Below are 24,227 nucleotides of genomic sequence, written 5' to 3' on the forward strand. Positions count from 1 at the left end.
TTTCATTAAACATTATTTGGACTGTTCAGCCAGTTCCCACCTCCTCCTTGTCCATTTTACCCCTGTTACATTGGTTCCAAAACCCGGGAGGGAGGAGGGATGTGTTGTTTTGGAGTCCTCGCCACTGCCATCCGCCCAATATAGCATGCTATAAACATGATGTACTGTTATAAAAACATGGAGTTGTAAGAGTTTTTGCCAAAATGGAAGTGTCAGAATGAACACCATGGTAATGGCATACTACCACACTACTTATTTCTGCCATAGACAGACATAGTAGAAGTAGTAAGAGTAGTATGTGAAGTATGCAATTACGAACGCAACCCGTGAAACACGTGTAACCGTTGTCACATTGTGAGTCTGGCCAATCGTGAATAAGCTGTGTAGTCATTAAAGCTTGTGCAGTTCCACTGGAGCGACTGCGCCAGCCGGCTGCTCTCAAATCGCTCTCGCAGTACTTTGATGGCATATGTCACGGTGACGCGGCGGTGGTGCCGGTTCAATCGGACAAAATTTCTTACCGACATGCACTGCTTCAAGTCCAGTGCTGAACGGTCTGCGCAGCACTGCATGAAGTCGAACACACCTATAGTCTCACGCAGCCAGACCTTTGACTAGTTGACTTGCACTGAGTTCATACTACTATACTACTCCTACTATTTCTGCCATAGACAGACATGGCAGAAGTAGTAGGAGTAGTATGGTAGTATGCAATTCTGAACCCTCCATTGGTTAGTACACAGACTGTGGGCGTGCTGTCTGAGGCTGAGACTAGGGAAGACCAACTGTGCTCGACTGCACCGCCTGGCACGGCCGCCTCGTCATCGAGAAAGTTTTTTGACATACGTCAGCATGACATCAGAGCAAGTCGGACCACACCAAAGTCTTTCTAGCAAGTCATTCCACTGTCGGCCATCTTTGGAACTCTCTCGGGCAGCTGTTTCCAGTCATGACAGTGTAGGTCCTATCTACTTGAATGGGGAAAGACCGAATTCTCAGAAACGGTTGATCAAGATTACGATCAAAGAACGTATTCAAAATCAGCAATATAATAAATAATAAATAATAAATTGCACTTCTTTAACTCATATTATGCTAAAAAATGCAATTTTCCCAGCTTGTATTGCTAATGCGTATTGTTGAGTTGATTGACAGGTGATGTCTGTATCTAAAAGGTGATTGGCTCTTTTACCTGTAAGGCGGGACTTCCTTTCTACATATGTTGACCAATAGGCCCTAGAGCTTCTTGGCTGGACTAAAGTAATTCTAGCAAGTCAGTCCACTGTCGGCCGTCTTTGGAAATTTCCAGTCATGCCAGTGCAGCTTCTATCTACTTGAATGGAGAAAGACCAATATCTCAAAAACGGTTGGTCAAGATTACGATCAAAGAATATATTTCAAATCAGCAATAAAATCTGACAGTACTGGAGTCAAAATTTTTGATTCTTAACCTTATTTTATGCACACACAAAAAAACCCAACAAAAAACAAAACAAAAAACGCAATTTTCCTGGCTTGCATAGCTAATGGACATGTGTGTTCTAGAGTTGATTGACAGGCGATGTCTGTATCTAAAAGTTGACTGGCTCTTTTAACTGTAAGCCGGAGCTTCCTTTCTACATCCGTTGACCGTTGGGCGCAAGAGCTCCTTGGTTGAGCATTCCAATTTCTCCTATTCATTTGAATAGAAGTGGCCCATCTCTGCTAAATAAACTCTGGCTGGGTGTTCCAATTTCTCCCATTCATTTAAACAGAAGTGGCGCTAAATACTATCTGACCACACTATCCGGTGTGCACCTCGTGGTGATCACCGGTGATCGGTGCTGCACAAATTTTGCTCATCTCGATTCTCGAACGAGCCTATTATCCCAAACAAATAGGATATGTAGGGGATATCCCTTGACCCTGCAACATCAGTAATAAATAAATCAATGTTACTTGTTTAACTGGGTGAGCATCTTTTTGCAAAGAATGTATGTGCGTGTATGTGTGTGTGTATGAGTTGGTTTTTGTGGTTTACGAGGACATTTTTTAGGTTACACACTAGTAATTACCATGGTATTATGCTATTAATGTGGTTTATGAGGACACCCATAGTGTCCTCATAATTCAAACGGTGTGATCACCAACATAAAAGTTACCAGTTTATGGTGGTTTAACATTGGTTTTCATATCTGAACTTTGTTTGAGTGAAAAAGCTAAATTTCTCCAGACCTTATTAAATTGAGCAATTAAAGAGAGAAAGGTGTAATTACTTTTAAAGGGATAGTTAACCCAAAAATGAAGAAAAGTCTGTAACCATTTACACACCCTCGTGTTGTTTTTAAACCTGTATGCATTTATTTCATCGTGGATCACAAATGGAGATGTTAGACAGGATTAGTTTCAGTCATCATTCACTTTTCATGCATCTTTTTTACCCATATATTGACAGTGAATGGTGACTGATCTCATTTTGTGTCACACACACACACACACACACACACACACACACACACAAAGAAATTCATATGGGTTTGGAACAACATTGGGTGAGTAAATGATAACAGATTTTTTTTATTTATTTTTTTTATGGGAAAACTATCCCTTTAAGTATATTAAAAATGACCGTAAAAAAGATGTGCAGACATTTTAAAACCCATGAAGTGAAAGATTACTAAAAAGATTACTACGATTAATACATGCTTAATAAGTATTGGTCAACTATGTTAACAAAGGGAACCTTATTGTATAGTGTTACCAATTATTCTTTGTTAGAACCTCAACATCCTGCTTTTATTGATAAACATGAACGTGTATACTTTCTGTGTATGTCTTAATAGTTAAGTTCCTGGTAATATTTACGGGTTTGGTGAAAAGGAACAAAATGTCCATATCCTGTAAGATATTTACCTTTCAGTGCCCCTCACAGCACACGCCTCCTCATGCAATGACTCTGCTATTCTATTGGTCGACCCTTTACTGCGTGGGGTTTGATTGGACATAGAAACATCAACATTCACGACCCATGTGCGCTTCATGTGAACAGCAACATGACTTTGTTTTTCTTAAACTTCTACAATCACTTGAGAGCATTTTGTGTGCCTCCCTAAAGTTTTTTTTCGAGGTCGGTCTCATCATTGAGTAGTTTTACGGTAGACATTTAAAAAAAAAAAATGTTGGTGCTACCTCCGAGTTTCATTATGCTATTTCTAGTTTACATTGTGTATTATTTTCAGCGCAAGGGTACCTTCTTACCCAATGCAAATCGAATGATAAAGACCACTTAAACGAGTTTAACATACTCACAGAGTTCAATATACATTTGCATTTAAATGGACCGCATGCTGTTTTTCTGTTAAAGAAACTGTGAGTGTAGGTGTGCTTGCATCGTGGAACAATTAAGTATCAGCACTATTCATTAGAACCACCACATTTTAAATCCCAAATATTTGTCTAATGTCAAAACCTTATGTATTTGTCTTAAAATAATCCGATTTTTTAGTCATGGACCACATGAATTAAGTCATTGCCAAGTTATGAATCTTTCAAAGTTGTTACGAAATATATCGTTCCCTATTATGGAGTTGGTTTTTATGTGCGCGATGTTTGGCGGTACTACGGTACAGTCGGTCTCTGATACTGCTCAGCCGATATGACATATAAGCCCACCGTGAGCAGTTCAGTCCGCTCAAGGGTGATCGCAATAGCTCAGTTATAAAGAACCAGCGGAGATGAGCTCTAACGAAGAAGATGTTATTATAATGGCGATTCCCCGAGAACTCACACAAAACCCACTACGGAAAATATGGATGCCGTGCAAGAACGGCTTGCCGGAAAAACACATTTATCAGAAGAGAGGTAGGCTTGTGGCACCGACGTGCTAATGTGATTATATGCATAATCTTGGTTTGGTTTATTCCCGCGATATTTTGTGGTACTTAAAATTAAATGGTTTTAAGAACACGTCAGGCTGAAGTATTATTTCCCCGTAACACGATTAATGGTGTATATTTTGTGTTTGTGGGGAAATATGTTGAAGTGCATGGAGTATGTAATTGAAATGAGGGCGGAAGTATAGTCTGTATTCAGATAAATTGTCGCCTGAGCGCGCTTTGTTAAATAAGATCTGACATCTTACTATAGCATTGCGACTAATTAATAAGACAGGACATGCTCGCTGCCTCAGACTGATGTAACCAGGATGCACTACCGTAACCTGCACAGACGTACCGGCTAGAAACAGCACAGTAAACTGCACTGACGCGCTTATCTTTAGAGGCTGTGTACTATTTATGTAGGCTGTTTTCCTCTCGAGTCTCCCGGATGCCGAGCAAGGCATCGATGAGGAAAAACTGGCAAGAGTAAACACTGAATGTTGATATTGTGTTTGAACATGTGTCCAATGCGTCAAAACAAGCTTGAATTGCTGTATCACTATTGCCCTCCCACTCTATCTGCGTATTTACTTCACATATCAATATCATCATTTTTGCATCCGGAACACGTTGATAACAGAGGAATATTTTTGCACTGCGAGGTGTTAGCACAGCTCGCGCATGTTGCAAGCACCGGTACAGTGGTCCCTGCATGCATTGTTGCGTCGCTGGTTTTCTATTGGTTGACCCCTGACAGACGAGGTTTTCTGATTGGTCAATGCCACACTATCATTCGCTGTTCATGTGTGGTGCGTGTGAACAGCAGCGGATCTCTGTTGTTCTAATAGCTCATGCAGATCAACTCAATTGTCCCCCTTATGATAATCATTATTTATAACAGTGCTGCAAGGACCCTTTTCACAGACTGATGATGACGCGTTTCCGCCTTATTTAGCAACATAAATCTAGCGAACTTTTTTCTATTTGCAATTTTGTATTTATATAGTGTACATTTATAACGTTATACTTTGTATTACATTACTCTGGAATTAGTTTTAAAGAACGAGTTACCATAGTTGTGATAAGGTTTTTAACAGCTGCTGAGAGTGTGACAATCAATTTATTATCTCTCTTCTGACTGCCGTAATCCATCGGTCTCTATTTTTATTTAATTTATTTTTTTCATTTGGAAAGTTGTGGAAAGTAATAGTGGCATTTTTCTTTTGGTGTTGGAGCAAGTGGCAAAGCAAAAATTACATTTGTCGTGGTCTCCCATCCACCGCTACCCTGCAATCGTACATTGCATTTGGTACACTCAGCCATGTTTTTCATCATTAAAAAAATTACTTATGCAGAAATGAGTAGTAATTTTTACAAATATGTAAAAGAAAAAAGAAAAGAAAAAAATGACTACTTACATGAGATTAAGACTCATTATCAGTAAACTTATAAAAGCTGTTTTATTCTACGTGGAGCGGGTCCTCTCAGGGGGGCTGCCATGTTAGGATCACATGAGCCGCCTAATACTACTCACTTATTCTCAGTTACCGCCCTTTTATTGGATTAAAATAATCATAGCTGACTGTGAATATTGAATTTCTATAATGGCATCAGTAACTGAAAACTATTGCGTTTAAATAATGTTTTATCCATGCCCCTAGGTAACAGAGTCCAAGAAGATATTTAAAAAAGAAATACTGTCGAGATAAACCAAAATGTAACAATTCCAGTCAAGTTTTCTTGACTATTATTATGGGAAATATTGAATATTGAAAAATGTGCAGTCTTTCTGCTGTCTATCTAGAATGAATGATATTTGTCTGGTGGTGCATTTTATGGTGTGGAACTGTGGATGGAATACCAGGGTTGTGCTCCAGTTCCAATTTGAGTTTAGGGTTATTCTCTAAATCCCTTGGGGTGTTGCGTTAAATGGGCAAAAAGTAACTGTGTGCAGCAGTTGAGGTTTTTGCAAAAAACTGTGGATCCATGTCAGCTGCATTCTTGCATAAGTTTAAGAGCAAAGTTTATTGCCTATTAAAGAGCAGGTTTGTTGAGTCAGATTGTTCCTTTCTGACGCTTTAGACTTCTGAGAATATACCTCCTCTGCTTAATGATATGCTGATTTTAATCTAATTGACCAAGGTTATGTTGAGGAGATTTGATCTGAACTGTATGAACCTGAAGTTGGCTGAGTACTGCTTTCAGCAGAAAATGATGCTGAACACAGTCTCAGTAGGACACCATTTGATTAGTCAGCAGAGAATTAATCGCATCGGGTACATTGCGCACATGATCTCTCAGTATCCATTATCCGAGTATCCATGGAACCTGATTCATGAAGAATCAGCAGACATTGAAATGAATCTAACAACAAGTTATGAATTTAATTATTTGATGAAGAAAATAAAGATATCATAAATGATAAAAATTACATATACATGTAGTGTATCAGGATTGAAGAAGGAAGTGTATAAAACATAAGGCGTTTGAAAGCATTTAGTTGCAGGTGATACAGTATACTTTATAATCCCATAAAAAAACTATAAAATAAATAAATAAAAAAAAGCTATAAATACCAGGTGCTGATGTCATGCTGTGGCTTACAACAAATCATTCGCATTCATTTTTACAAAAGTTATTTTTTTAGTTTTTCCAAACATAAACGGACACAAACAGGATATGTTATTCTGCAGAAGGTACAGAGGATATTTGGTTAAAGTGAGATTTCTCGTGATAGTTGGATCCTTTTAAGAACAAGTTAACACAGAAGATCCGTATGCGTCAGACTGTAAATTTCTTAATATTTCTATAAATTTCCTAACCAGAAGTATCAGCAAATCAAAAGTCAGGCAAAATTCTTCAAAGACTGCAGAGGAATGCCACTGCACGTCTGCTTCCCAGACCAACAATAGTCTCTATCTGCATTGGTAACTCAGATTTTTCATAGTGACTGAAAATAAAACAAAGAGTGTATTCACACTCCTCTCACTTTTGGTGGTGTACACAGAACAGCCTGTGTTCATGGACTCATTTAATTTAACCTCTCTGTCTGTCTCTCTTGGCAGTATGCATGACCAACTGTCCTACTCTCATTGTGACCGTTGGCTTGCCAGCGAGAGGAAAGACTTACATCTCTAAAAAGCTCACACGCTACCTCAACTGGATTGGTGTACCAACAAAAGGTACTGTAATAATGCGTATGACTACACACATGCACTTATCAACACTTTTACATATATGAACACAGTCAATGAAACTGTGTGTGTCTGCAGAATTCAACGTGGGAGAGTATCGAAGGGAATGTGTGAAAATCTACAAGAGCTTCGAATTCTTCCGCCCCGATAATGAGGAAGGGCTGAAGATACGAAAGTAAGATTCTGCATGTGGATCTTGTTAACGAATGCTTATTTTGTTGGTTTTTGTAATTATGGGTCATATGATTTATACTTTATTTCTGTTTTCAGGCAGTGTGCTTTGACTGCACTCAATGATGTCAGGCAGTACCTCAGTGTTGAGGGTGGCCATGTTGCTGTGAGTGTAGTTTCACAAAATGTTTGTTCATTTTAATACAGTTGCTATAATTGTGCCACAGCTTTTGAGTGCAATTTGTTGTTTGTGGCACTAAGGTATTGAATTTCATAGCTATCAAGGTTTTCCTTTATGATCAAAGATGGTCAAGGGGTTGGGGGGGGGGGTATTTGTAAAATATTAGAGATTTGTAGCATTGCTTTGCTTTATCATAATGGTTATAGTGAATGTGTTTATATGTCAGGTGTTTGATGCCACAAACACAACTAGAGATAGGAGGAGCACAATCATTAGATTTGCTGACCAAAATGGATACAAGGTAAACAAATGCTCTAATTTCACAGTCATATGGCCTTTATAAGCCTTTGGCATTAAAAATATGTTAAAGGACAGTTTAAAATAGTGTACATAATGTATGTAAAAACACAAGGACACTTATATCTGTGTTTTTTTTTTCTTAGGTGTTTTTTGTGGAGTCTTTGTGTGAAGACCCCAAGATTATTGCAGAAAATATTGTGGTAAGGCAGCGATTAAATATTGAACAATTATTCAAATTTCTAATATGCCATTCTGTCTCATCTTAGATGAATCATTGCTGTCCAACACATGTATTCTCTTATTAGTTCCAGTTTGTAAATTTCTTTAGATTTTTCAAAGGGACCAATTCATTGCAGTCAATAAGCTGATATGTATAACTTTAAATTATAGATTTTATATATTGTATTGATTATCTAAATTTTCTGTAATATAAATTACAAATAAATTGATAGATTTAATAAAAGTATACTGTTTAGGGTTCTGATCAGGCAATTATTAAAAAAATAATTATAATTGAATCAGTTTATGAGGTCTTAAGAACTTAAGTAATAATAGGAGACATTGAGACATCAACATGCTGGAGGTTTTTCTGTAGACGTCGATACTTCTGCAGTTTGAATGATCCCAGCATTCATTTCTCCTCTTTCTGTGTGTCGGAGAGCAGCAGGTGAAGTTGGGTAGTCCAGACTACATTGACTGTAACACTGAAGAAGCCGTCCAGGACTTTATGAAGAGGATCAAGTGCTATGAGAACAGTTACCAACCACTGGATGAAAACCTTGACAGGTCAGAAATAATTTCATCCATGTCTCTGTGAAAGTCAGGTATTTCCCAATATTGTTTATATCAAAATTAAAATCTTTGAAAGACAAAACCATCTTGGGTAAAGAGTTTGCACAAAGCTTAGGAGAAAGATTTATGAGAGCATTCTCAGAATGTGATGATCTCTGCATCCAAAATCGTGTTCTGTCAGAGTATGTACTGTATTTGATGAAGATTGCACTTCTCGGCTGGAAAAAACAGTTTGCTCTTTGGGTATGAAAGTGAGTAGTATGAACAGATTCCGGACATACCTCTTCCGGCAATGTGGGCATTGTCTTGTGACTTGAACATATGGCATAATAACAACAACCGCATATATAACTCACTCTGGTGTTGTTAAACAAGCACCATTTAAGCACAAGGAACAACTTTCTTGGTATATATAGCACAGTTGAGAAGAGCCATCAGACTCTTGGTTCTCTGCTGTTTTTTTAAATCCAGCATTTTGAATGGGACATCTCCTCAGCTCCCGAGCGATACGCACTTTAGAATCTAGCCAGAAATATTAGGTAATCTGGGTATTTCTTGCTTACTCTTTTATGAATACTGAGGATTCGGACAGACTACTCCATTGGCATACATGTTTTGGGCAAACTATATAGCAGGGATATTTGGACGCAGCGGATGTGTTCCATCAAAAGTAAACGTTACTTAACATGTTATTTATTCCCATGTTCATGCAACACCTGGTAATTTCTGTGAAAAGCTGTGATTTCCATGCATTGAAAAGTCATGGAAATTTCTGTAGTGAATATAAATTTTTCTCATTCTGATCACCTAAAACATTTCATCAGTTAGAATTAGTGTTTTGCAAGGACAATGTATATAACTTTTTTTTTTAAATCTAGTAATCACGAACAAAATGTCATATAAATTCATTTGTCAAAAGATTTGGGAAGTCTGTTGTGTGTTTTTGTGTAGATACTTTAATTTTGTGTATTTTGTCTTACAGAGAATTATCATACATTAAAATAATGGACGTGGGTCAGCGGTATTTGGTGAACCGTGTACTTGACCACATTCAAAGCAGAATCGTTTACTATCTAATGAACATCCATATTACACCACGCTCCATCTACCTCTGTCGCCATGGAGAGAGCGACCTTAACGTCAGAGGTTGCATTGGAGGGGATTCAGGCCTGTCACCCCGTGGGAAAGAGGTGTGTTTGTGTGTAATAGTATATGCATCAAAGATTATCAAACAGTGATTGGTTGTGCAAGGAAAAGTGACAAAACCCTAAACATAAAAAACTTTGAAAGTTGTGGTGTGCACATGTTTTTTGCATGATTGGCCACAGGAGTTCACCATCTCGCTTTCTCTTATTTCTCAGTTTGCTCAGTGTCTGGGCCAGTTTATTCAGGATCAGAATATAAAGGATCTCAAAGTGTGGACCAGTCAGATGAAGAGAACTATTCAGACTGCTGAAGCATTGGGTGTACCATATGAACAATGGAAAACACTCAATGAGATTGATGCTGTAAGTCTTAGTGTGAATGTGTTGATGTTCATTCTGTTGATGCATTTAAATAAAGGTTTTTAAACACTGATTTTTTGTTTTATGCAGTTCAGTGTACATTTGTTTTTATATTTCAAGGCTGCCAAAAGTAACTGAAATGTAACTGATGTCACTTAACATCAGTAACATGGTGGCATTTTCATATTTAATGAATGCATGTTGTAAAGGTGTAAAGTTTTATAATATGTGCATTAAAAACTAAATGTAATTTGTGGTGTTTTACTTTTTGGTTTGAGAGTCATGTAATGTATTTTACATTGGTTCAGTTAGGGATAGGGTTATGCTAGTTATGTTTATGTTTTAGTTCATAAAAATGTTTCGTTAATGATAATAACACTCGTAACACTGAATCTCTGCATGTGTGCAGGGTGTTTGTGAGGAGATGATGTATGAGGAGATTCAGGAACATTTTCCTCTGGAGTTCGCCCTCAGAGACCAGGACAAATATCGCTACCGCTACCCTAAAGGAGAGGTGTGTGGAAATGTAATACATGTCTTTAACCAGACAAGAGCTGCATCTCTTCCAACTTCCACAGAAAATGTAACATACTTTCTTTTTGCAGTCATATGAGGATCTGGTCCAGCGATTGGAGCCTGTCATTATGGAGCTGGAGCGACAAGAGAATGTTTTGGTTATATGTCATCAGGCTGTGATGCGCTGTTTACTTGCTTACTTCCTGGACAAGAGTGCAGGTATGTAGATGGTGAATACATAACTGTAGCATGGCCAATGAAATATTGGTGATCTTGGTACTCTTTTACCCCCCTTTTTTTGCCCTAATCTAGAAGAGCTGCCATACCTGAAATGCCCCCTACACACAGTTCTGAAGCTCACCCCTGTGGCCTATGGTAAGAAAATCACCTCTCTCATGCACACAGATGTTAACCTTAAATATCTCTCTCTGTTCCATCCCAACTGTGCAGAGTATATACTAGTTTAGAGGTGGTGGAAAAGGCCGATGACCAATTAATCGGCAGATAGCTTTTAAAGATTTTTCTCAGTCTTTCCATACTGTGACAGGTACAGACATACAGGCTACAAGATTCCAAAATCTTGTAGAACCCCAGTAAAAACCAAAGAAAAAACAAAACAAAGAATTGGTGCATAATGCAGGACTTTTAACTGTAAACAAGCCAGAAACAAACCAGGAACTCTTATATTGCAATGACGGAGACTTGCCAAGTACAGTGCATCTGGAAAGTATTCACAGCGCTTCACTTTTTCCACATTTTGTTATGTTACAGTCTTATTCCAAAATTGATTAAATTCATTATTTTCCTCAAAATTCTACAAACAATACCCCATAATGACAATGTGAAAGAAGTTTGTTTGAAATCTTTGCAAATTTATTAAAAATAAAATAAACGATAAATCACATGTACATAAGTATTCACAGCCTTTGCCATGACACTCAAAATTGAGCTCAGGTGCATCCTGTTTCCACTGATCATCCTTGAGATGTTTCTACAACTTTATTGGAGTCCACCTGTGGTAAATTCAGTTGATTGGACATGATTTGGAAAGGCACACACCTGTCTATATAAGGTCCCACAGTTAACCATGCATGTCAGAGCACAAACCAAGCCATGAAGTCCAAGGAATTGTCTGTAGACCTCCGAGACAGGATTGTATCGTGGCACAGATCTGGGTAAGGGTACAGAAAAATTTCTGCAGCATTGAAGGTCCCAATGAGCACAGTGGCCTCCATCATCTGTAAATGGAAGAAGTTTGGAACCACCAGGACTCTTCCTAGAGCTGGCCGCCTGGCCAAACTGAGCGAACGGGGGAGAAGGGCCTTAGTCATGGAGGTGACCAAGAACCCGATGGTCACTCTGACAGAGCTCCAGCATTTCCCTGTGGAGAGAGGAGAACCTTCCAGAAGAACAACCATCTCTGCAGCACTCCACCAATCAGGCCTATATGGTAGAGTGGCCAGACGGAAGCCACTCCTCAGTAAAAGGCACATGACAGCCCGCCTGGAGTTTGCCAAAAGGCACCTGAAGGACTCTCAGACCATGAGAAACAAAGATTGAACTCTTTGGCCTAAATGGCAAGCATCATGTCTGGAGGAAACCAGGCACCGCTCATCACCTGGCCAATACCATCCCTACAGTGAAGCATGGTGGTGGCAGCATCATGCTGTGGGGATGTTTTTCAGTGGCAGGAACTGGCAGAGTAGTCAGGATCGAGGGAAAGATGAATGCAGCAATATATAGAGACATCCTTGATGAAAACCTGCTCCAGAGCACTCTGGACCTCAGACTGGGGCGAAGGTTCATCTTCCAACAGGACAACGACCCTAAGCACACAGCCAAGATAACAAAGGAGTGGCTCCGGGACAACTCTGTGAATGTCTTTGTGTGGCCCAGCCAGAGCCCAGGCTTGAACCCGATTGAACATCTCTGGAGAGATCTGAAAATGGCTGTGCACCGACGCTCCCCATCCAACCTGATGGAGCTTGAGAGGTCCTGCAAAGAAGAATGGGAGAAACTGCCCAAAAATAGGTGTGCCAAGCTTGTAGCATCATACTCAAAAAGACTTGAGGCTGTAATTGGTGCCAAAGGTGCTTCAACAAATTATTGAGCAAAGGCTGTGAATACTTATGTACATGTGATTTATCGTTTATTTTATTTTTAATAAATTTGCAAAGATTTCAGACAAACTTCTTTCACATTGTCATTATGGGGTATTGTTTGTAGAATTTTGAGGAAAATAATGAATTTGATCGATTTTGGAATAAGGCTGTAACATAACAAAATGTGGAAAAGGTGAAGCGCTGTGAATACTTTCCGGATGCACTGTATTTACCAAATTAAGCCTTTTATAGCCTATATGTACCAAATAAAGGGTTTTGTATATATAAATTTCACCAGATGAGGTTTAATGAGGAATAAGGTTTATTATTATTCTCAAGATATGAAGTTGGAGATATGATGTATGTGCTGACAGGGCACATTTCCATATAGTCACATTTTTCTTTGTATGCCATTGCTACAATTTAGAACACTTGATTATCTAATCAAAATATGCAATGAAGTGAGGATAAAAATATGGATGAATATTGTCAATGATAAAATATTTAGATACGAATACGTGATTGTTTTTATTTCACCTCTAGATGCCGTAGCTATACTGTAGAACCAAGCCGTTCTAACTCTAGAATCCTTCAGCGCAGGCCACAGAATAAAATAAATACTATCAATTAATCAGTAAAACCGATAAATCGGTCTACCTCTATACTCGTTAAAGGAATGGTTTGCCCAAAAATTTAAATTCTCGTGTTGTTTAAAACCTTTTTTCTTCCGTGGAACACAGAGAGTAGTGCAAATTGGTACATTCAACTTCAGATTTTTATTTGACCTGTTTTTACATCAGGGTTGTGTTTAAATTTCACATTACAAATACAAATATTTACTTTACATATTTTCAAATTCAGTGGAAGTGGATGGGGACTTGGGCTTTCAAGCTGAAAAAAAAAAAAAAAAGACTAAATAAATAAAACTATTAAATTTGTGCATAATAATCTGATGCTTAATTCAAAATCTTCTATGATCAATTTTGAACTGTACCTTTAAGGCAATATTGTGTCTTTACATCACACTGGGGATTAAAAGAGATTCTGTACTGTCCTGCTAAGAATGAAACAAGTACTGAAAGTAAAATATATTGGGCTATTCAGCACTGAGGATAGCTTTTCATTTATTAGTTTTATGTCAAAAACAAAAATGAATAAAGGAAGTTTTTTCTTAATATGATCTTTAACGGAGCATTTCTCCCTGGTGATTGATTCAATTAAGATCTCTTTAATTACCTGCAAATAAGACTTCTTTAATTTTACTTTGAACTTAACCATTATTTACTATGCTGGAAGTGTAACCTAAATTCTCTCCTGCACTAGGCTGTAAAGTGGAGTCAATCTATCTTAATGTGGAGGCAGTGAACACTCACAGAGACAAACCTGAGGTATGCACCCCAAACAATCCATTCAAAACAAGTCATTTTACATCCTAAAATTTAACGTTTTTTCTCTGTGAACGTAAATGATAAAACCATTCTTTGACATTCTTTGGCAGAATGTGGACATCTCCCGTCTTGCAGAAGAGGCCCTTCTCACTGTTCCGGCCCACTATTGACCTGTGACACCACATCCCATACATCAGCAACACTCCATTAGCTAATTTCATCCTTTATCACGCCTCTCATTGGTTTCGGCGCGCTCAGGAACATTGGGTGGAATATCAGTTATGAGTCCTGAAGATGAGCAACTTTAGGGCTCGTATTTCTATTCTCTTCCGTCTCGATTGCCAGATAGGTAACTGGAATCCAGTTAATGATTAATAACCCTAGTGCTGGGGTGTGAGTGTGTGTGTGTATGTTCATACATGTAAGTTAGACCTGAAAGCGATGGAATTTTCTTTCAGTATTTTTCTACTGAAGATTTTTTGTTGTTGTTGCTGGAATCGTCGACGTATTTTGTTTTGTAACTGGGATAAAATAATTGTAGCTAGTGTGTCTTCTCACATACTGATTGTTCAATGTAAGATTTTGATTTATTTTTGAATTGCTTTCAGCCTTTTCTCATTTCCATTTCCTCAGTTTGTTTGCCCAGAAATGACAATTCTGTCGTCATGTACTCACCCACATGTCGTTCCAAATATATACAAAACACTTTCTTACTTCCATGGAACACAAAACATGTTGGGCATTGACAGACTCAGCCACCATTCACTTTCTTTGTATGGAAAAATATATACGTATAAGTGAATATCATGTATGTGAATAGTGACTGAGGCTGTCAGTCACAAAAACATTTTGCCTAACATCCCCTTTAATGTTCCACACAAGAAAAAGAAAGGGTTGGGAATGACTTGAGGGTGAGTAAATTATGATAGATTTTTTCATTTTTGGGGAAACTATCCATTTAGTAATTCTGACAGAGGTAGTGGGTTAGATAAAGGGCTTTGGATGTCATTTAACACTAAATGTGACCCATAGAAACTGTCTTAGAATACATTTACTTGGTTTAAAAAAATAACTGAATTTTTCAGAACACTTGAATTTTACTTTGTACAGTGCTGCTGAAACCAGCTAAATATTTCAGTTCATCAAAAGCGTGGGAGTGTCGGAGGAACCATTTAATTCAGAAAGAATCGCCAGCTGTTCATTTTCGCCTATCAGAATTGTGATCAGTGATATTGAGATTTTGAGACACTGTGCTTTGCCGAACAATTGTAAGTGTCCAGAAAAGACTGTTTTTAGGAAGCTCAAAGTATACATTTTCTACAAAAGCCAAATACAATGTTTACATTTTTTTTAAAGCCTTGTTACAATAGCAGGCTGATTTTTGTTTTTTTTTTGTTTTTTGCACATTAAGCATACTTATACTTTCCTTTACTACCTTTGAATTTTATTTCTATATTCTTTTTTTATTTTAATTTTATTTTTTATAGCATATACTTTGTAAATTTTGAAATTGATTGATTTGTGCTTAAAGTTTATCTTTGGTTGTTCACTCTACAGTCTACAATGTTTATGGAGATCAAGTCTGTGAAATGTTTTCATCTCTTATTGTCATTATGTATAATAACTGGACTTTTATATGTTTTTTCTATTATTTGAAGAGCACTTCTCAGAACCAAATGGAAAGAGCTCTGTGAATTTAATCTGTTCTGAGAATCTTGTCTGTCTAATTGGTTGGGATGACTATGCTAATGTGTTTGAAAATGTACGGTTCTCAAATTAGACGCACAATGTCAAATTTTCTGGGAGTACTGACATTAAACTATTCTAAAGGTCACCTAGCACTGGCTCTAAGTGATTTATTTACATGTTTATGCAGCCTTATGGCAGACATTTTCCTGCAAAAAAGACTGTATAAACCAGTTTTTAAACAATAGGTTATGGGTGTTATTATTAAGTTATCTGGATATATGGCAATCCCAGTAATAAAAACTCTTGAAATTGAGAGCCATATCTATAGGTCAAAATAAATATACACACTGAAAACATATATATTTCACACATTATATAAAAATCTCAAACTAAATCCATTCTGATAGAGATGTGTGAGGAAAACATGAGGGACATATTTTTAAGAAATACTCATTATTACACAGATGTGAAAGCATCCTGTAATACTAAATTCCTACAGTGCAAAAGTTCTTTTGAAGTGATAATGTCAGTGTTTAATATCACACCTATAGCAATTAGGCTCAAATGTGCACACTGATGGTTAATTAACAGTGTTTACGCGTACCATACATGATACTAATGTGTGCTGCCGTCCATGAGCAAATGCATGCTTCAGTGATGCTCCATTAGTCAGCCTGTCCTCTGGCTCTGCCTCTCATGCTGGCTGCTGTGGGTTGATGTTGAGGTGGGCGGGGTTTCCCAGCAGACCAATCCGCTGCTTGTGTTTTCTCTGTTCAGTCATCTGGTAAACACATAGGGAGTTTAAAAACACCATTTTAACTACAAAATATAATACGCTGTACTTGACACCTCACATAGTTATGACATATCTGCATTTTGATGTAGTACAGACATTTCTTTTGCTTTTAAAAATACTTAGTTATTGTATACACTTTTCCAAACAAGTCTTGTTACATTCTCGTTCTCTCGCTGTCTCTGTAATCGTGTTTAAATAAACACGCACCTGCTCTTTGAGCTCTGTGAGCTGATTGGTCAGGTTGGAGACCAGCCTCATGGTGGACTCTAGTTTCTCCTGTAGACTGCGCAGTTCATTTTGCTCACCCTCTCCATCGCTGCTGACCAGTGACATGGCCCTCATACGTGGAAACCAGTCTAGATTGTGCTCCTAAATGGGGGTGAGAGATATCTTAAAGGAATATTCCAGGTTCAAGTAAAGCTCAATCAACAATAATCCTTTTTTACTCTAAATCTCCACTTTCACTTTCAGATGTGAAAGTGAAACTCAACAGGCACCACATGTGACATTTAGATGTAAACATGAAAGTGGAGATTTAGAGTAAAAAAGAGACTTACATTTTGATCTGTTTCTGCCCCAGACCTATTATATCACTTCTGAAGATATAGATTTAACCACTGGAGTCATATGGATTACTTTTATGTTTCCTTTATGGCATTTTTGGAGCTACAAATGTCTGATCACCATTCACTTGCATTATATGGGCCTACAGAGCTGAGATTTTCTTCTAAACATCTTTGTTTGTGTTCTGCTAAAGAAAGGAAGTTATACACATCTGGAATGGCATGAGGGTAAGTAAATGAGAGAATTTTCATTTTTGGGTGACCTATCCCTTTAATTTTCTTCATGCAAAATGTAATGTTCTTGAAAGGCTTTGTAAAATTTACCCACAACATTCTTTTTGACCATTTCATATCTGCCAACATATATATAAAAAAAGAAACACACTAATTGCAGTGAGTTTGGGTCGATGATCAACAGATTGCACCATAAAAGTAACAAAAAACCTAAATCTATTCCTGTGCAAGCTGATTAGAAATCTAATGTGACAGTGGCCACCACAGATACTCTCACCCTGATCATCTGAGCGACGTAGCTTTCAGGGCCCGTGTATTCAGTGGAGTCTTTGACCCGCACTAGTACAATGAAGAACAGGTAGTGCCACAAGTTGTGCTCTTCTTTAATGTGCTCCTCAAACGTCACTGTTTTATTATCAAACTTATCTCTCTCCAGACCTGGGTGAACAGAAACATTTGACCTAAATTATACAGTATATTTCCCAACTACATGCATAAGCATGTGCATGTATGTGTGTTATAGCTGATTTGCCTGCTGATCATTTAATTAAAGAGAAACATGTTCTCATAGAGGGTGTGCTCTCTCACCGCAGATGAAGCATGTGGTCTTTAAGATCTCCTCTTTCCTCTGCTTCTCACTTCTCAGGTCAGCAAATGTGTCAATAATGACACCAAAGATCAGATTCAACACAATGATGATCACCAGAAAGAAGAACAGCAGGTCATACACGACCCGTGCAGCAAACAGATGCTCCTGTGCACGCAAACACAAGTTTTCTATGAGTTTGATGGTTTTTAAAGCATGTCTATTGGCTTTGAGGTCATATACGTATATGCTAGAGTGCTTCTCAAAGTTGACAAAAGTAACTTAGATAGCAATACAGTTATTATATATAATATTAGCACTATATCTAATATTATGCACACTATAATATTTTCTGTGTGCAAAACAGGCCAGAGATATTGATGACTCCTCCCCCTTAACTATAGATATCACTCTACACTGACTAGCAATAGCAAGGTAGCAAACATGGGTTTGCTGTGCTGTGCTGTAAACAAAATGAGGTTGGCTATTTAAAATTATAAGCCAGTTGTTAAACCAGTTCAAAATGAAGCATTATTATGTAATTATTGTGTGTGTACCTCTTTAGACGGCTTACGCAAAACATCTCCAACTCCACCACCACTCCTGAGACCGTGACTCAGTACAGTAATCATACACATCCACAGAGAATCACATGCTCGCTCTACATCATCTATACAAACAAACATACAATACACAATTTAATGGCTAACATTTTCAGTCATTTATCATATTTCACTCAAGAATAACTGTCTGGCAACTTGTGTATGACTGATGCGCAACACTGAAAAAAATATTTTCTTTACTTAGTATTTTAAGTCTTGTTTTCCAGTAAAATTTGTAAACATTCTTAAATACTTCATTCTTAAATACTTCATTCAAAGGGGAAACAAGTTTATTTTTTTAGCTGGTAGGTTTTTTTTTTAGCATATAGTTTTTTTTTTATTTGTTATTATTAAGCATAATCCTCACTAAATTTTGTTAGATTTCTCTGACAATAAAACTTAATATCTTATGCCATTTTGCTTCTCAAGTAAATGTATGTTGTTTCAAGAACATTTAGATATTTGTACTAGAAAACAAGACAAAAATACTAAGGGAATTATTTTTTGCAGGGATCATTTAATAGAGATCATGCAGTATACTATTTAAATGCTAAGATGAATACCACTGCTCACCCTCCTCATCTTCCACAGGCAAACAGGACCCATTTTTGATGCTACAGACTCCCTCAGACAGGAAACCAGAGGCCAGATTAACTCCCTCCTCTATGTCACATACACAAACATAATAGAAAAGATTTTTCAAACAAAGCAGTATTAATCTTACTTTGTAACTTTCTTTGGTATGTGTGTGTGTACGTTACCCAGAGTGTTGTTGTAGATTCTGTTCACCTCCAGGATAAAATCATCTTTAAAGAACATATATCCCACAATGGAGAAGAGGTAGACCAGGATGAGACCCAAGACAGCTGTCAGCACGATAGAGCGGCCGTTTCGAGTCACACTCTTGATTACATTCAACAGAGTCTCCTCCCTGTTAACCAGGTCAAACAACTACACACACACACACACACACACACACACACACACACACACACACACACACATGCACACACACAAAGTACTATTACTATTGTAATTAAAATCAATGATTAAATTTAGTAATGAATTCACTGGTTTCATTGTCAATGTATATTTACATTCCTAGTTAATGTTCAACATTCAAGCAAATGTTGATTAAATATTTTGCCATGTATTCCTATCTTCTATTTAGATATTAGTGTAACACTGAAAATGTCATATGAACTATTAACTAATAAAACAGACATACCAGTAGACTGTAAAAAAAGACATGTCCAAAAAGGCCCAGAGTGCAAATGAGAAGATAAAGCAGATGAAAAAGGAACTCTCTGTCCATCACCATCACCCGGTAACCACGAGTGAATGTCCCCCGGTTACCCACAAAACTCAGCATGAACACTATCTTATTACACACCTGTACAGACACAGAACAGGGATAGAGTCAAGTCAAGCCTTCAGCTACGTGTGTGTGTATGTTTGTATATGTGTTTGTGTGTGTATGTGTGTATTCTTACATTAAAAGCTCCTAGCAGTGTAAGCATATGTTGCAGCCCCACTGAGAATCCCAGCTGCAGAACAATGGAGATGACCAGAACTCTGATTGCATTCGGCCTCGGTGACATCAACACAAACCCCAATGAGCCCAACAGACACACCCACAGCAAGAGAGAAAGAGAGGGATCAAGTGGACCTGAAACATACACACACAACAGGTGAGGTACAGTATATATATATATATATATATATATATATATATATACACACACACACACACACACACTGGTGGCAAAAAGTTTGGAATAATACACAGATTTTGCTGTTTCGGAAGGAATTTGGTACTTTAATTAACCAAAGTGGCATTCAACTGATCACAAAGTATAGTCAGGACATTACTGATGTAAAAAACACATTTTTGATCAAATCTAGACAAGCCCCATTTCCAGCAGCCATCACTCCAACCCCTTATCCTTGAGTAATCATGCTAAATTACTAATTTGGTGCTAGAAAATCACTTGCCATTATATCAAACACTGCAGAAAATTTGGTTCATTAAATGAAGCTTAACATTGTCTTTGTGTTTGTTTTTGAGTTGCCACAGTATGTAATAGACTGGCAGGTCTTAAGGTCAGTATTAGGTCAAAAATGGCAAAAAAGAAAGAGCTTTCTCTAGAAACTCGTCAGTCAATCATTGTTTTGAGGAATGAAGGCAATACAATGCTTGAAATTGCCAAAAAACTAAAGATTTCATACAAAGGTATACACAGTCTTCAAAGACAAAGGACAACTGGCTCTAACAAGGACAGAAAGAGATGTGGAAGGCCCAGATGTACAACTAAACAAGAGGATAGGTACATTAGAGTTTCTAGTTGAGAAATAGACGCCTCACATGTCCTCAGCTGATAGCTTCATTGAATTCTACACGCTCAGCATCGGTTTCATGTACAACAGTAAAGAGAAGACTCAGGGATGCAGGCCTTATGGGAAGAATTGCAAAGAAAAAGCCACATTTGAAACAAAAAAACAAAAAGAAAAGCTTAGAGTGGGCAAAGAAACACAGACATTGGACAACAGATAATTGGAAAAGAGTGTTGTGGATCTTAACCCCATTGAGATTTTGTGGGATCAGCTAGACTGTATGGTGTGTGAGAAGTGCCCGACAACACAGCCACATCTATGGCAAGTGCTACAGGAAGTGTGGGGTGAAATGCCACCTGAGGATCTGGACAAACTGACAGCTAGAATGCCAAGGATCTGCAAAGCTGTCATTGCTGCACATGGAGGATTTTTTGATGAGAACTCTTTGAAGTAGTTTAAGAAGTTCTGATTTTTTTTTTCAAATTGTAATAGTAATTTTTCATGTTATTAATGTCCTAACTATACATTGTGATCAGTTGAATGCCACTTTGGTAAATAAAAGTACCAATTTCTTTCCCTAAGAGCAAAATTTGTACATTATTCCAAACTTTTGGCTGCCAGTGTGTATATATATATATATATATATATATATATATATATATATATACAGTTGAAGTCAGAAGTTTACATACACATTTAAATTCAGTTTTTCACAAGTACTGACATTTAATCGTAGAAAACATTGACTGTCTTAGGTCAGTTAGGATCACTATTTTAAGGATGTGATATGTCAGAATAATAGTAGAGAGAATGATTTATTTCAGCTTTTATTTCTTTCATCACATTCCCAATGGGTAAGAAGTTTACATACACTTTGTTAGTATTTATTAGCATTGCCTTTAAATTGTTTAACTTGGGTCAAACATTTTGGGTAGCCTTCCACAAGCTTCTCACAATAAGTTGCTAAATTTTGGCCCATACATCCAGACAGAACTGGTGTAACTGAGTCAGGTTTGTAAGCTTCCTTGCTTGCAAATGCTTTTCAGTTCTGCCCACAAATTTTCGGATTGAGGTCAGGGCTTTGTGATGGCCACTCCAATACCTTGACTACATTGTCCTTAAACTATTTTGTCACAACTTTGGAGGTATACTTGGGGTCATTGTCCATTTGGAAGACCCATTTGCTACTGAGCTTTAACTTCATGTCTTGAGATGTTGCTTCAATATATCCACATAATTTTCCTTCCTCATGATGCCATCTATTTTCTGAAGTGCACCAGTCCCTCCTGCAGCAAAGCACCCCCACAACATGATGCTGCCACCATCATAGTTCACAGTTGAGATGGTGTTCTTCGGCTTGCAAGCCTCACCCTTTTTCCTCCAAACATAACAATGGTCATTATGGCCAAAAAGTTCAATTTCTGTTTCATCAGACCAGAGGAAATATCTCCAAAAAAAGTAAGATCTTTGTCCCCATGTGCACTTGCTAACTAGTCTTTTTTTAATGGTGGTTTTGGAGCAGTGGCTTCTTTCTTGCTGAGCAGCCTTTCAGGTTATGTCCATATAGGAATCGTTTTTCTGTGGATATAGATACTTGTCTACCTGATTCCTCAAGCATCTTCACAAGGTCCTTTGCTGTTGTTCTGGGATTGATTTGCACTTTTCGCACCAAAAAATGTTCATCTCTAGGTTTGTACAGATGAATGTGGTACCTTTAGGCATTTGGAAATTGAACCAGACATGTGGAGGTCCACAATGTTTGTTTCTGAGGTCTTGGCTGATTTCTTTTGATTTTCCCATGATGTCAAGCAAAGAGGCACTGAGTTCGAAGGTAGCCCTTAAAATACATCCAAAGGTACACCTCCAATTGACTCCAATTAGCCAATTAGCCTATCAGAAGATAATTGGCTAATTGCATAAAGGCTTGACATAATTGTTTTGAATTTTCCAAGCTGCTTAAAGGCACAGTTAACTTAGTGTATGTAAACATCTGACCCACTGGAATAGTGATATAATCAATTAAAAGTGAAACAATCTGTCTGTAATCAACTGTTGGAAAAATTACTTGCGAAATTTGTCATGCACAAAGTAGATGTCCTAAACGACTTGCCAAAACTATAGTTTGCGAATATGCAATCTGTGGAGTGGTTAAAAATGAGTTTTAATGACTTCAGCCTAAGTGTATGTAAACTTCTGACTTCAACTGTACATACACAGGTCAGTGATATGTGCTTATGAGGGTTGAATAGTGAAGGTATTACAGAGAGGCACTCACTGTCGCTTACTCCATCCAGAGGGTAGAAGAATGCCACCAGCAGATTAATGAGTACAGCCAGGTTAAAAGACACATTACTCCAGAATGACATGTTCCGACTACACCAGTACAGAACTGGCTGAGCTAAAACCAAAGAAAGTGAGATTTGTTGATTAATATAAGAAAAAGTGGGTAACTGACAAATAACATTTGCATGATTTTTTTAAATCATTTTTCATCCCAATGTTAGGATAAAAATTATATATATATATATATATATATCTAAGGTAACATGTAAGGTACGGAAAGTAACATGCTGTAATGGGTCACCATTTCTTTTAAGCTTTTCACCATTTTTTACAGTTCATTTAAATAGTCCTGCAGTGTGACAATAAGGTTGTATTTGTTAAAATTAGTAACAGTGAACAATAACTTTACACCAACAGTTATTGGGTAATATTGGGTAATGTTTTTATTTTTGTACAAATACTATACTTTTATTTTTAATAATAAAAGTTTTATAATTTAACTAGTTAATCCAGTTTGAACTAACATGAACAATGACCATTAATTAATATTAGCCAAGATTATAAATACTGTAAAAAAACAAAACAAAAAAACAATATTCATTGTTAATTCATTGTCATGACAACTATTGTATTTCCTATTGTTAATAAATAGAACCTTATTGTAAAGTGTTACCAATGATTTTTTAAAGTAAAAATGTTCTATGTAGTATATCAATTAATATAAGGTGGAAGGGCTGGGTATTAATACAGATTTCCTGATTCGATATGATTCTGATTCACAAGCTCTCGATTCGATTTGATTACGATTTTGATTCGATTCGTTATTGAGTCATATGAGTATATTTCAGTTATAATATCTGCTTACATTTGAAAGAAATTCTCTCCCATGTAATGCTTTTAATTACACAGGGGATCTTCAAACTAGGTACATTATGAAGATATTAATTTTACTAATTATATATTTTTTGGTTTTTCAACATTTTGATCATATTTTAGCTTATTAAAAAATATACACATCCATGTATTCCAGCAATAAATATGATATTATATTGCATATATTACATTCTGTTACATATTTTTTTGTTTAATGCATAATTTAAACTATTTACAAGTATTTACATTGATTTTTAGAAC

The 24,227-nt window shown here is 37.1% G+C and overlaps 2 protein-coding genes across 3 annotated transcripts in view; one reads left to right on the forward strand and one right to left on the reverse strand.

The window, feature by feature from the left end:
• Positions 1–3,616: 3,616 nt before the first annotated feature.
• On the forward strand, positions 3,617–14,265 carry pfkfb4b (6-phosphofructo-2-kinase/fructose-2,6-biphosphatase 4b). The gene is made up of 14 exons (XM_051706830.1): positions 3,617–3,840; positions 6,923–7,039; positions 7,130–7,226; positions 7,322–7,388; positions 7,630–7,704; positions 7,847–7,903; positions 8,368–8,489; positions 9,478–9,685; positions 9,857–10,003; positions 10,410–10,514; positions 10,606–10,735; positions 10,829–10,891; positions 13,942–14,006; positions 14,117–14,265. Exons 1-14 carry the CDS (start codon positions 3,714–3,716, stop codon positions 14,174–14,176), a joined length of 1,440 nt encoding a protein of 479 aa, XP_051562790.1. The 5' UTR covers positions 3,617–3,713; the 3' UTR covers positions 14,177–14,265.
• Positions 12,809–24,227, reverse strand: part of itpr1a (inositol 1,4,5-trisphosphate receptor, type 1a) — a 66,751-nt gene continuing 55,332 nt past the window's right edge. Inside the window, exons 53-63 of one of the 2 annotated variants that reach the window (XM_051706804.1) lie at positions 23,086–23,208; positions 19,970–20,145; positions 19,705–19,869; positions 19,238–19,427; positions 19,050–19,139; positions 18,432–18,544; positions 17,877–18,042; positions 17,566–17,726; positions 16,699–16,860; positions 16,300–16,476; positions 12,809–13,509 (exon numbers count right to left, since the gene is read on the reverse strand). In XM_051706804.1, coding sequence (XP_051562764.1) covers positions 16,390–16,476; positions 16,699–16,860; positions 17,566–17,726; positions 17,877–18,042; positions 18,432–18,544; positions 19,050–19,139; positions 19,238–19,427; positions 19,705–19,869; positions 19,970–20,145; positions 23,086–23,208 — 1,433 coding nt within the window. In that variant the 3' untranslated portion in view covers positions 12,809–13,509; positions 16,300–16,389. Of the gene's footprint in view, positions 13,510–16,299; positions 16,477–16,698; positions 16,861–17,565; positions 17,727–17,876; positions 18,043–18,431; positions 18,545–19,049; positions 19,140–19,237; positions 19,428–19,704; positions 19,870–19,969; positions 20,146–23,085; positions 23,209–24,227 lie in introns of those variants that run through there. The other variant, XM_051706806.1, reaches the window with a different exon arrangement.

This window comes from Myxocyprinus asiaticus, chromosome 9 (assembly GCF_019703515.2).
Source record: "Myxocyprinus asiaticus isolate MX2 ecotype Aquarium Trade chromosome 9, UBuf_Myxa_2, whole genome shotgun sequence".
Lineage (NCBI taxonomy): Eukaryota > Metazoa > Chordata > Actinopteri > Cypriniformes > Catostomidae > Myxocyprinus > Myxocyprinus asiaticus.